The 12,924-nt window shown below is 33.0% G+C and overlaps 1 protein-coding gene and 1 pseudogene across 3 annotated transcripts; both read left to right on the forward strand.

Annotated features, from left to right (window-relative positions):
- The first annotated feature begins 1,061 nt into the window (after window positions 1-1,061).
- Window positions 1,062-6,064, forward strand: LOC114186265 (putative protein phosphatase 2C 33; annotated as a pseudogene). Its single transcript, XR_014995058.1, has 6 exons — window positions 1,062-1,533; window positions 1,654-1,986; window positions 2,746-3,123; window positions 3,211-3,328; window positions 3,766-3,989; window positions 5,227-6,064. The product of XR_014995058.1 is annotated as a putative protein phosphatase 2C 33 (transcript).
- Window positions 6,065-7,162: 1,098 nt separating this feature from the next.
- On the forward strand, window positions 7,163-11,729 carry LOC146885965 (disease resistance protein RPP13-like). 2 transcript variants are annotated; one of them, XM_085673268.1, is made up of 4 exons: window positions 7,163-7,275; window positions 7,370-7,450; window positions 8,955-10,871; window positions 11,115-11,729. In XM_085673268.1, the coding sequence occupies exons 3-4, from the start codon at window positions 8,966-8,968 to the stop codon at window positions 11,543-11,545; spliced, it is 2,337 nt and encodes a 778-aa protein (XP_085529394.1). In that variant the 5' UTR covers window positions 7,163-7,275; window positions 7,370-7,450; window positions 8,955-8,965; the 3' UTR covers window positions 11,546-11,729. The 2 variants fall into 2 exon arrangements, with proteins under 2 accessions (XP_085529394.1, XP_027930107.2); XM_028074306.2 differs by having other exon boundaries at window positions 7,164-7,275; window positions 8,955-11,711.
- The last annotated feature ends 1,195 nt before the right edge of the window (window positions 11,730-12,924 follow it).

The raw sequence follows: 12,924 nt of genomic DNA on the forward strand, positions 1-12,924 counted from the left end.
ATTTTTTTAATGTGTCTCCATAATACACTGATTACCACTGATTTTAACGTTTTAATATATATCAAAAAAGTATTTAAAATACTAAGAGGATAGCATAAAAAAAATTAATAGAAAACCTGTACTCCACTTTATAATATTTTTTGAAATGATGAAACTTCTTCCTTAAAATTAAAAGAAAAAGCTTAAGTGAGTTATTTAAGGATAAAATCAAAGTACTTTTTTTGGACATGAAATCAATGTACTCTATAAACATTATTTTTGGTCTTTAACAGATTTGATTTTTTTTGGATTGTAGCACAGAAGAAAAAGGTCTAAGTAATGATAAACAACATTGAACTTGGTCAATTGAAGAGTTGTTACGTACTTTAGCTATTTACGAAATTCAACACTCTCTTTGAACCGATACCTAGACAACTACACCATCTTCATCCTTAATATTAACTACATATTTCTATATAAAATTAATTTTGTGATACAATAATTGATGAAATTGTTCCAAATATTTAAAAGAACTGAAACTTTTGATTAGAAAATCTGCATTATTATTTTTTCAACTGGGTTTTTGAACTTGTACGCTTCGTTTTAGAAAAATAATTTCAAGGCATGGATATATGAAGATAAAATTTTATTAAATATTTGAAAAAAAAATTAAATCATATTTACAAGTGGACTCTTTAGATGTTCCCATTTTAATTTTAAATTCAAAATCCAATCAACGAGTCAAACCATTCCAAAATTTTTCTTTAATTTAAACATATTAAATCATTGGATCAATTATAGTCCTCGAAACCCTATTAAAGTGTGGAGAAAAAAAAGTTGAATATATTTTTATTATTACATTTTCGGTTAAAAAGTGTGGGTTAGTTATATAATATAATATTAATATAATATAATATAAGATAATGATTATATGTTTTTATGATTGTATAATCCTATCCATCCACTTCCGAGAAACGGAATAATCGGCACCGTCCAAGCCACGTGTCAGTGTTATTTATCACAACCTTGTTTTGTTTTTGCCTTTTTTTTAATCTGAGACTCTGCTATTACACGTTGTCGTTCTGATCCACTCTCTTATTTTGCCTCAACCAATATATTCCTTATTTTTCGTGGCGGAGAAACAAAACTTGTCTTCTTGTCTCACCCATTGGTCCAAAGCCATCACCACCTGCCGGTGACGCACCCGCTCGTGACGGTAGCGCTACCCTCTTCGTTTTCCACAAACAGCACCAACACCAGCACCAACGCCACTTTCATTTCATCTTCATTCCAGGTTTCTGTTGCATTCCTCGATTCGGTTATCGGTTTTCGCGAGTGATTCTCAGGGCATCAAAGGAGAAAGGGAGAGAGCGCTGGATCGAGACTCTCGATTCACTTTTTTCTGATTTCACGGTTTCATTTTACTGTATTTGAATTACGCGTTTTCAGTTCTGATTCACGCGCTTTTCGACAAGGATACTGCTGCATAGGTGGATACGCTATTGACTCTCTTTTGATTCGATCGAATCGGATTTCATTGCAATCATGACTCAGGTTCCGTTTCTAATTGTTTCTTTTTTCGCGCTCGATAGTGTTATTTTTTTTTTCTGAATCTGAACGTGTGGTGCCGTGATTTGTGATTTTCTGAAATGGTTATGATGATGATGATGGCAGGCGGTGGAGGTTCTGAATAGGTATGGGACGGATATGGTGGGGGAGCCCAGAGGTTCTGATTCGGAGTGTTTGGCGGGTTTCGAGTGTTTTCTGAACATTGTGAGGGCACTGGGCATGGGATCGTGCATCTCGGAGGTTGGGGCTGGTGGTAGCTCCCCTCCTCTTCTTTCTGATTCCAATACGGATGGGAAGAGGAGGAGGTTGAGGGGTTCCTCGTCCTTTGATTTCAGAGTGCCTGGGAGGATGTTCTCCAATGGGTCAAGCGAGGTTGCATCCATGTTTTGTAAGCAAGGAAGAAAAGGGATCAACCAAGATGCTATGCTTGTGTGGGAGGTTAGTCCCTCCCCTCCCCTTCTATGAATGTTGATTTGGGATGTTACTCCTTTAACATTGGATTTGTATACTTGTATACTTTCGGTTTGCGCCTATAGAAATGAAGGCTTTTTTATTTTTCTCCATTTTGGAAGTTAAAAAGTTATATATTTGAAAGGGAGCCAAACTTGAGGAGGTGTTCTGCTTTATTTGGAAGGTTTTTTCTTTTTTAAAAAATTAATGAACGGGTTAGTAATGCCTTCATTTTTTTTTTTATTATTTAGCATATCTTTCAGCTTGATCAATTGTGCATGATTTAGTGTTTTAAATATGAGCTGATATGTGGAGCCATGTAGACCTTTGTCTGACCTTTACCTATGTTCATTTCTTTTCCAAACACTCATCAATCTTCTTAGGTAGTTAGTAGTGTCAAGTCATGTCCTCAATTCCTCCGTCTGTTTCTCTCTAATAGATATTGGCGTTCTCCACCTCATCCCACTTCAACCCATTTTGAATGGGATACATCAATTTTACAGAAACTAGTTTTAATTATTTTGTAAGAATGTTCTTCATCAGCTAAAAACATGGCCGGAATACTCATAAAACTAGAAATGTCCCCTCTCCTCGAGTTAACTTTTGTGTTTGAGTTAGACCTAACACATCTTTCATGGTTTCTTTTGAGTTTTCAGATACTCACAGTTTGTTGTTACAGTCTGCTATAAGACTAATGATATATATGTTGATAGTGTGCACAAAACTTTGTCTATTTTCCTTGTGCAGAACTTTTGCTCCAAGGAAGACACCATTTTTTGTGGTGTTTTTGATGGTCACGGACCTTATGGCCACAAAGTTGCGAGGAAAGTTAGGGATTCTTTTCCTTTAAAGCTTAATGCCCAATGGGATTTGCATCATAAGAATAGAGATGGAGTCAGTGATCATAGCAGTGCCAACGGAAGTTATAAATCTGAAGGGAATGGATTTAGACTGGTGGATGAGAAAACTTGCCCCACTTATCATGAATTTGATGAAACAGATATTACATTGACATTGAAAGAGTCTTATCTGAAAGCTTGTAAGCTCATGGACAAAGAACTGAAAATGCATCCTGATATTGACTGCTTTTGTAGTGGGACTACAGCAGTTACCTTGGTCAAGCAAGTAAGAAATATAAATTACAATGTACTGTTTTCTTGATCATTTCCTTGTTTGTTATTTACACTTGGTTTACTTCTTATGGTCTTTCAGGGGCTGGACCTTATTATTGGAAATATTGGGGACTCGAGAGCTATTTTGGCTACCAGAGATCAAGATGATTCTCTTATTGCTGTTCAGTTGACCGTTGACCTTAAGCCAAATCTTCCAAGTACATTTCTTTCTCTCTCCTCCGTCCTTCGCTGTGTGTGTTTGTTAAATTCTTTACAATGTTTTTCTTTTTTCAAAACTATTTAATAAAACAATTTTCAAAATCTAATTTTAGAAAGCAGAAGTTGGGAGAAGACATGAGAAGAAATGTTCTTCCTTTTTAACTTTAGAAGTCCGAAAAGACAACAGTTTTCAAAGCTGTTTAAAAAAAATTACTCTTATCGAACAAGTATTTTAACTTAATAAAAAAATAGAAATTAGTTATCAAAAAAGAAAACAATCAGACCCTTTGTTTTAGCATATGTCGTGTTAAAAGGAAACTAAACAAATTGATTATTATTATTCTTTTCTTTATGAATTGGCATTTGTTTTGATTTCTGCTACATCAGTCAGTGAGGTATATCTCTGTATGGATGATACGAGCTTGTTTTTACGTAGGGGAAGAAGAGAGAATTAGGCTTCGTAGAGGAAGGGTTTTTTCCCTTCAGAATGAACCTGAGGTGTCTCGAGTTTGGCTGCCTAACTCTGATTTCCCTGGTCTTGCTATGGCTCGTGCATTTGGAGACTTTTGCCTGAAAGACTTTGGATTGATTTCTGTTCCAGATATCTCATATCACCACCTTACCGAGAAGGATGAATTTGTTGTGCTAGCGACAGATGGGGTAAGGCCTTAAGGGACTCTTATTTTTTTTTATTTTTTTTATTCTGTCTTCTATGATCTACATTTGTTGAAACCGATTCATTTCAAAATCGTATTTGTACTCAGCCAATTCTAGACTGAAAATATGAATAGGACTCTAAATAGCAATTGAACTGCAATTTGCAACGTTAAGTTAGTTGAAAAACTAAATTTGCAAGTTTACCGCCTTTAAATTGACATCGTACTGTTTAAGCTAACCACTTATCATGTAAAACTTATTACTCCTCCGTCCCTATTTATAAGATCTTTTAAACTAACTCACTTTTAACAAATTTTTAGTTGAAAATAACAAATTGGTTAGTATTTTTTCTATTGCTTTTCCAAAATTTGTTTTATTTATCATATTTATAGCTAAATTAGACTATTAGAACTTTGATATTCATGAGTACTTGTATTTTCAAATCAGATTAGGATAATAAAACTTTATCCCATTCCTTTCAGATATTTATAGCGGTATTTTAGGAAAAAAATAATAATTAATGCATCATTCACCTTTGTAAAATGGGACAACAAATTTTCTGAACAGGGTCATTAGGGTCGGAGGGAGGGAGTAATTATTACTAATGTAAATAGTTAACCCCAAACTTTCTAAATATCAAAAGCTTTATGAATAATGCATATTTTTTATTCAGCTGTATCTCAAAAACCCATGTTTATATACAGACATGCACGTTATTTGTACCCTCTTTCGAACTGGAATTTTTAAACAGTTGAGCTTTTTGGAGACCTCGTTGCTTACATCAATATATATTTTTTCTCTCATCGTCCTTATTATGCTGTAGCTTGAAATTTTATATTTTCCATATTGTTGTGCAATTAAATATGTTTCAGACTGTTGTCTAGCAGTTGATATCCTGGCATCTTTTGTGCACCTAACTGGGTTATGAGATATAATTTTCTGTTGTGATATACTTGAATAGATGGATGGAAATTACTGTAGCATTTTGTAAAAGCAAAAGAAATTCATATTAGAAGGAAAAAAAATGCAAAATTGTTGAGTAAAACAATCTTGACTTAATGATATTATAAAGATGAGCTTCCCCTGAAACTTCCGAGAACTTCTTCCTTAACCATATATAGCATATGTTGCATCCTGCCATTGAGCTTCTGATTTTTGAGAGAGTAAGAGTTCCCTGTTGGAGTTGTCTCGTAGTTGGAGATATTATAACTGTTTTAAACTGTTTGATTGCTTTGAGCAGATTTGGGATGTTTTATCAAATGAAGAAGTGGTGGACATTGTAGCATCTGCTCCACGGTCTACTGCTGCTAGAGCACTGGTTGAGTCAGCTGTTCAGTCATGGAGGACAAAATATCCTTTTTGCAAGGTTGATGATTGTGCCGCGGTTTGCCTCTTCTTTGATCCAGATACAGATTTCGAGTCAAATGATACCAAAGGCAAGTTGGTACCGGAGGCATCTGTTGACCAATCTAAGGATTTATCTTGATGAAAAGGGGAATTGGAAGGAAAGCTGAAAAACAGCTGCAATAGCACAAGTTTTGTACCGTGTCTCTCCCAAGCCTTGCTGGTTTTATTGAGAAGGTTTGGAAAATTGTGCTGCAAAAGTCAAAAGAGAAGGGATCATTATTTTGATGATTTTTCGGTAGTTTTCTGCCAGTATTCTTTTCATTATTTATCTTTTATTTCCTTCGACAGCATTTGAGGGGCGAAAGAGGGGGGCTTATATATATAAATATATTTCATATCTGGAGGAAAAGGGGTACCGGGCTTTTTTTATGCTGGAGGTCATTTTCCTTCTCTGTATATTTGGTAGATTTGGAGTTTTTGTAAATCCAAGTCACTAGATTCATATTATATAGTCTGTTCAATCTGTCGTTTTTCATTTTGCATCATTCTTAGGATGTTGTTCATATTTCCAATTTGGTCAGTGAAAACATGAGAACTGAATAGAATTGGATTATTTCTTATGGACCTTTTTGAGTCAGGTTTTTGTACCTCCATGTTGGGTTGCTGTCAGAGATTAATGATATTTTCCAGTGTGATTCTATTGTGTGGAAAAAATTATGTTCTGAAGGAAATTTGTCTTTAATGTATACAAAATCAAAACTGTACTTACCTTATGATTTGATTTATCTTTTTACACGATTTTAACTTAGTTTAAGATGGAAGGAATGTTTTTTTTATGCAAGTAAAGCCATGCACTGTCTTCGGGGGATTGTACTATAGTTTAAGATCTTTTAATTAGGATATGTCCAAAAGCATAAAATTTATGATATGAATTTTGAATCATATTTGAGTTATAAAAGTACGCATTTTTTTTTATTTTGAAAATATTAATAACCTGTTTTATTCAAAGTAAGTGTTACATAAGATTCGATGAAAATGAAGAGATAGGAATTAAAGTGAAGATGTTTTACAGGTTGGAGGCTTAGGGCATTTTTGATAATAGTTTTAAATATTTTATTTACTATTTATTAGTTCAAATTCATAAGAAATGATAATTTATGGGTAGTTTTCCTTTCATTAATGCAAAGCAGATTAAGTGTTTTCGAAAAGTAATTTGCTTATGTAATCTCATGGTTACACCCACTTTTTGTAGAAAGAAAAAAAGTACCATTTTAATAGAACTTTCTGAACTATACAAAAAGTTGGGTTGAACAATCGTTGACTAAATTATCTTATCCGTACTTTTATAGTTATGTTTCATTTATTTCCATAGGCATATGTGAACACCTCACAACTAACTTATAAATTTAATTTATTTTCAATCAGAATCATCCGACATTTATATAATGAAAATGAAATGAGTGAGTTGACTGACCCGAAGAAGACTGAAGAAGAAATATATTGATGAGTTAGAAAAGAAAAAGGAAACAAATAATATATGTGAATTAAATACTAATATTATTTAAATTAAATATATATGAATTTAATCACATTTAAATCCAAAATTGAACTAAATTATTTTTTTAAAAAACATGATCCTATTAAATAAAGGGTTATTTGCAAAAGATGTAGAAAAGGAATTGTCATTGCCTAACTTTGAAGTTATGTTTCCTTACCATTACCACAATATCTAAGCATTATACCTTTGTTAAAGTTGTGCCCTTCTCTTCCACAAGTAAGAATCGATTCCTTGGTACATTTTGAGTTTTGGTAAATCCGAGCCTCTATATCTACATTATATGTTTGTTCCTCAGTTAACTCTTCTGCATTAATTTGATTTATACATTCGTTAAAAACACGAGCACTGGAAATGATATTTACTTGTCATATGGTTTCAAATCAGGTTTATGTTTACTCAACTTGTATTGTGCTCTTGTCAAATTTTTAGATTTAGTGAGTTTGAAGCATGATTATTATATTATGTATATATTTCGTAGGCACATCCATAACATTCAAATCTTTGGTAGAAGAAGACGAATTTTAGGTAGCTATGGCATATTTATGATCATAACTAAGAGGTAAGTTGAGTGTTATTTCATTTGTTTTAGCTTCTTTTCTTTCATATTCTATATGCTATTCTTGCACAACTAAAATAGTATTTTTCAGAAATGTGAAAACATTAACTGCAAAGTTATAGTAGTGGAGGAACAATTTTTAGATTACGTGCCAAATCACTCAAAGTTACATGAATTGTATTGTAGAGATTTAGATATATGTGAGTGAACCTAAAAGTAGCCATAGTAGAAAAAATTATCACTTGCAATTAAGATTCTTATATGATATGCACTAGAACATTGTGGAAAACAGTTTTAAACAGATTGTGATGTGATAAGGGAGCTTTAGAATTTTGTTTGTTACTAAGTGCATGTTTAGTTAGAGTTGCGTTGAAAATTGATTGTATTGAATCTATTTCATGTTGTAGCTTCTTTTAAAAGTGAATTTTTTAGTTTTAAATTGATTTTAAGACCAACCATATTAGATTTTGTGTTAGAAGTTTATAATCACGTTAGTATACGTAAACCAAACACACTCTAAGAAAAGTAAAACAAGAGATAAATTATACCTTTTGGACTAAGAGAATATGATGATGATTCAAGTAGTTTTTTAGTTGAAAATAACTTGCAAAGTGCTCCAATTGTTCTGCAATAGAAGGAAAGTGAATATGACAATTTAAGTAGTTTTTTCTTTTTTATTTTGGTTCTGCTTCTTATTTAGGTTCCTAATTTTTACTATGGCTAAGATGTTTAATTGATTGTAACAAAAAAATATAGGTAATTTTTTGTGTATAAAATCCTATTTTTGAAAAAGTTATATAATTAGAATATTGATATAAATATAATAGATAAACTAATTCAAATGAATATAAATATTAAAATTTTGTAAGTAGTAGTACTATTATATATATATATATATATATATATATATATATATATATATATATATATATATATATATATATATATATATATATATATATGTTATAATTTACTGCTATTGTATAAAACCAACAGGGACAACATAATGATTAAACTTATTGAAAAAGATATACCGATACCCTTTCTAAAAATAATGTTTACTGTAAAATGGATTTTAAATAAACTAGCATGATAATTAATTATATCACAATTCAAAAAAAAGAAGCCTACATCATATAAAAAAGAAGATTATACTTTAATAGTATGGCGTTTCTTTAAGTTTTTTTCCCATGTCTAAAGTAACAATTAATTTAAATAGTTTGTAATTTTTTAATCAGATGTTAACTTTCTATTCATTAATTAACCTTTCTATTCAAGTTTTGTAAATTCAGTATAATATAGTTCTCTAAACAAAACAAAAAGAAAAAAAATCAAGTTTTCAAATAACTCTAGACACAGTAATATAAAGAATTTTAGTGACATCATATTTTTCGTCCTCTCTTCTCTATAAGTTAAATTTCGCATGTACCATAATTGAGAATAAGAATGATTTTATAAATGTTAACAACCACTATAAATTGATCCATGCTCATATACTTGGTTACAGATATAATAAAAATGGCAGAAAGTGTTGTTAGCTTCCTGGTGCAGAACTTGTCAAACCTACTTGACAGTGAAATAAAGCTTCTTTCTGGTGTGGAAGGAAAAGTTAAGTCCTTGTGTAATGAATTGAAATTCATGGACATCTTTCTCAAGAGCTCAGAGGGGAAATACAAAGACGCAATGGTGAAAGAAGTGGTGACCCAAATAAGAGATGTCGCCTACAAAGCAGAAGATGTGGTGGACACATACATTCTCAACATCGCCAAACACAAACGTAGAAACAAACTCTGTCGATTATTCCACCTCAAAGAAAAATTCACTATTCCCCATGAAATCGATGCTGAGATAGAGGAGATCAAGAGTCGTATCGATGAGATCTATAAAAACAAGGAGAGGTATGGCATCAAAGAAGGTGAGTTCCAAAGCGAAGAAACAGAATGGCACCGCAAAAGGAGGATGTATGTGGAAGAAGAAGATGTAGTGGGCTTAGTAAATGACTCCAACATTGTGATTGAACAACTCCAGAAAGATGATGTGCGTCTTAATGTTGCTTCTATATTAGGAATGGGAGGACTGGGTAAAACCACTCTTGCTCGTAAGATCTTTAACAAAGACAATGTAAAGGAGCTATTTCATTGTCGTGCATGGGGTAATGTGTCTAACGATTACAGACCCAAGGAGCTTTTTCTAAGTCTTCTCAGGAGTTTAAATCTTTCTGAATTTGAAAAAAACGAGGAGGATCTGAACAAAAAAAGCGAGGAGGATCTGAAGAAGGAGGTAGCCAAATGGCTAAAGGGGAAGAAATATCTGGTAGTGCTCGATGATATCTGGGAAACCCGGGTATGGGATGACATAAAAGGAGCCTTTCAAGATGAGAAAAGAGGTAGCAGAATATTGATCACAAGTCGTAACAAGGATGTTGCACGCTATTCAGGAACCACTTCTCCATACGAACTTCCGTTCCTGACCGAAGATCAAAGTTGGGAACTATTTTGTAAAAAGGTGTTTAGAGATGAAGAATGCCCCTCTGATTTAGAGCATTTGGGTAGATCCATTGCGAAAAGTTGTGGGGGTTTACCACTTGCGATTGTGGTGTTAGGTGGGGTGTATGCGACGAAGGAGAAGTCAGAAAGAGAGTGGTTGAGAATGAAGGAAATGAGAGGGCATCCAACTGAGGACAAGAGTGAGGTGATGGATATACTGAGGTTGAGTTACGACAGCTTGCCTCCAAAGCTAAAGCCTTGTTTTTTATATTTTGGAATGTATCCTGAAGATTATGAGATGAATGCAAGAGAAATGATCCGACTGTGGGTAGCAGAAGGGTTGGTGAAACCGCATGAAGACGCAGAGCCTGAAGTTGTAGCTGACTTTTACTTGGATGAACTTGTGGATCGAAGCTTAGTGCAAGTGACTCGTAGGAGGACTGATGGGGGTGTGAAGATATGTCAACTTCATGATCTTCTCCGTGATCTCTGCATATCAGAGAGCAAATCCAACAAGTTTCTACAGGTTTTGAAAACGTCCAATATTGACACCTTGAGCGATACCAATCCACGTAGGTTGTCCCTGCAGTGCCAACCGCAGTCTAATATCTCTGCTGTGTCATTTCACAAATCAATGTCAAGCACTCGCTCTGTGATCATTTTTACTAAACAAGGTAAGTTGATGAATGATTTTTTGAAAAGGTTATTGTTAGCCCGAGTTATTCATGGTTTTTTTCCACCATTCTACTACATTTCCTTTTCCCACCATTACAAGAGGATGATCCATATAAGATACTTGAAAATATGTGTCATCAGTGTTCCAGCTTGCGTATGCAACCTCTGGAATTTAGAAACACTATTTGTACGGTACACAAAGACAGTGTCCAGTGAAATTTGGAAGCTGAAACGACTGAGACATCTTCACTTAGAAGGGAGAGGTATGTTACCTAAGTTGCCTAACGGAACTATATTAGAGAATCTCCGAACCCTTGTGTTGTCCCGTTATTGTGGTTCAAAAATGATTTCCTTGTTGAAGAGTGGCATATTTCCTAGGTTGGTAAAATTAGATTTAATAAATAGGGAAGTACCTGATTTGTTACGTGAAGTAATTTCATTATCTAATCTAGTAAACCTAAGCCATTTTAGTCTAAGAGGATTTGACATTCAACGTCTTCCATCAGACACCAATGCGTTTCCATCAAAACTTACCAAGATAACCTTTGAATGGATAGAGGGGGATGCAAGCCCTTTGATGAAGACACTAAGTCAACTTCCCAACCTTCAAATTTTGAAACTGTTAGAAGACTATTTTCGTGTGCTGCTTAATATTGATGTTGGCAAGGGAGAATTTCCTAAACTTCAAGTGTTTCATATGAGAAAGTTGCATAGCATAAAGTCATGGAAATTAGAAGAAGGTGCAATGCCTTGTCTTCGACATTTGCACATTACAGATTGTTCTAGTTTGTTTGAGCTTCCCCAACAGCTTTGGTCGTTGAGAACCTTGCAACTTGTGCGTATTGTGAGACCCTCCCCACAATTGGCTTCCACCCTCCAAAATGTGGAGTTCAACAACAATTGTAAACTCATATTGGAACAAATCTCACTCCCTTAACCTCTTCTTTTGTGTTTTTAATATAACTGGTGCAATTTTATTTGTATTAATTCCATACGCAATTTCTCTTCTACTTTCCTTTTATTCAAATTGTGCTTACTCTTTTAATATCTAATAAGTGATTACAAGTATTTAGTTTTTTTTTTCAGATTTAACTATTAGGTAATTTCTTTTACAAATATTATAGATATAACTTGTAGGTAACTCAGATATGTAAATCATAGTCACGTGTCAACTTAAATCTCTCAATTAAGTGAATTACAAGTTTAATTTATTTTCATTTTGTCTACAGACCTATTTCTGATTAGGTGATTTTTTTTTTTCTTCATTTTCAAAACCTTTGATTTATACTACTCGATGACAACGTAAAAATAAAAACAAAAATTGTGAAAAAGAGTAATATATACCAAGGGGAAAAAAAGAAAAAAAAAATCAATTAAACTCATCCAACATTTTTATTATGTAAAAATTTGTATCAACTAAATTATTTCAAATAAAACATGATTTAAACCTTTCAAACTATCTTACCAATTTAAACATTTTTTTTTTAATTTTTGTGGTGAAGTGAATGACGTGGTCATTATTTTTTATTTTTATGTTTAACTCACTGATCAACTTTTTTTCTTTCATATCATACAACTTTTATAACTTGTTCCTGAAAATGAAACGAGTGAGTTGACCGTTTGAGAAAATTGTCAGCATCAGCAAATACAAAGGGAGAAACAAACTGTGCCTCCGATCAATTGGAATCCTACATCAATAATCTAAGATTGAAGAACTGTGACAAGACTTTTGAAACTCACGTATTAAGATATTTAATGCAGATCAAACTCACGTATAACTTGACGTACATACCTACTTTTACGTTAAACTTAGAATCAGGTCAATGTAAATGTCTAATTAGGTTCCAAATAGTTCAACATAAATAAATTTAACATATTTACAAAATTATTACCGCCTTTTTTTTTCATAATTTTTCTTGAATGTGGTGTGAAAGATTAATTTTACACTAATTAATGTGAACTCCCTAATTGTGATCATCTAATAATTAGAATTTGTATATAATAAGATTCCAAGTGTAAAATTCTCGTATAGTGATTGGTGCTTATCTCCGTATACTTGTTTAAAAACTCTTTGATATGGTAACTATTGTGTGTTCAAGTGTGCTAGGTGAACAAATACAGAAATTATAAAGAAAGGAAACGTGGTATTGTAAGATCAATAGCACCAGCTGGTTGAAGTCTAATTGCGGGATCAAATGAAAGACACATATGTGCCTTTGAACTGATGAGGAAGAGGATGTTTGTACGAGAATATAATAGTTATCTTGATTCACAATTGCACATTTTGCACTATGTCAGAAGTTGTTTCTTAAAGAT

The sequence above is a fragment of the Vigna unguiculata genome, chromosome 5, assembly GCF_037176805.1.
Source record: "Vigna unguiculata cultivar grain cowpea cultivar isolate G323 ecotype 2 chromosome 5, ASM3717680v1, whole genome shotgun sequence".
NCBI classification, from domain to species: domain Eukaryota; kingdom Viridiplantae; phylum Streptophyta; class Magnoliopsida; order Fabales; family Fabaceae; genus Vigna; species Vigna unguiculata.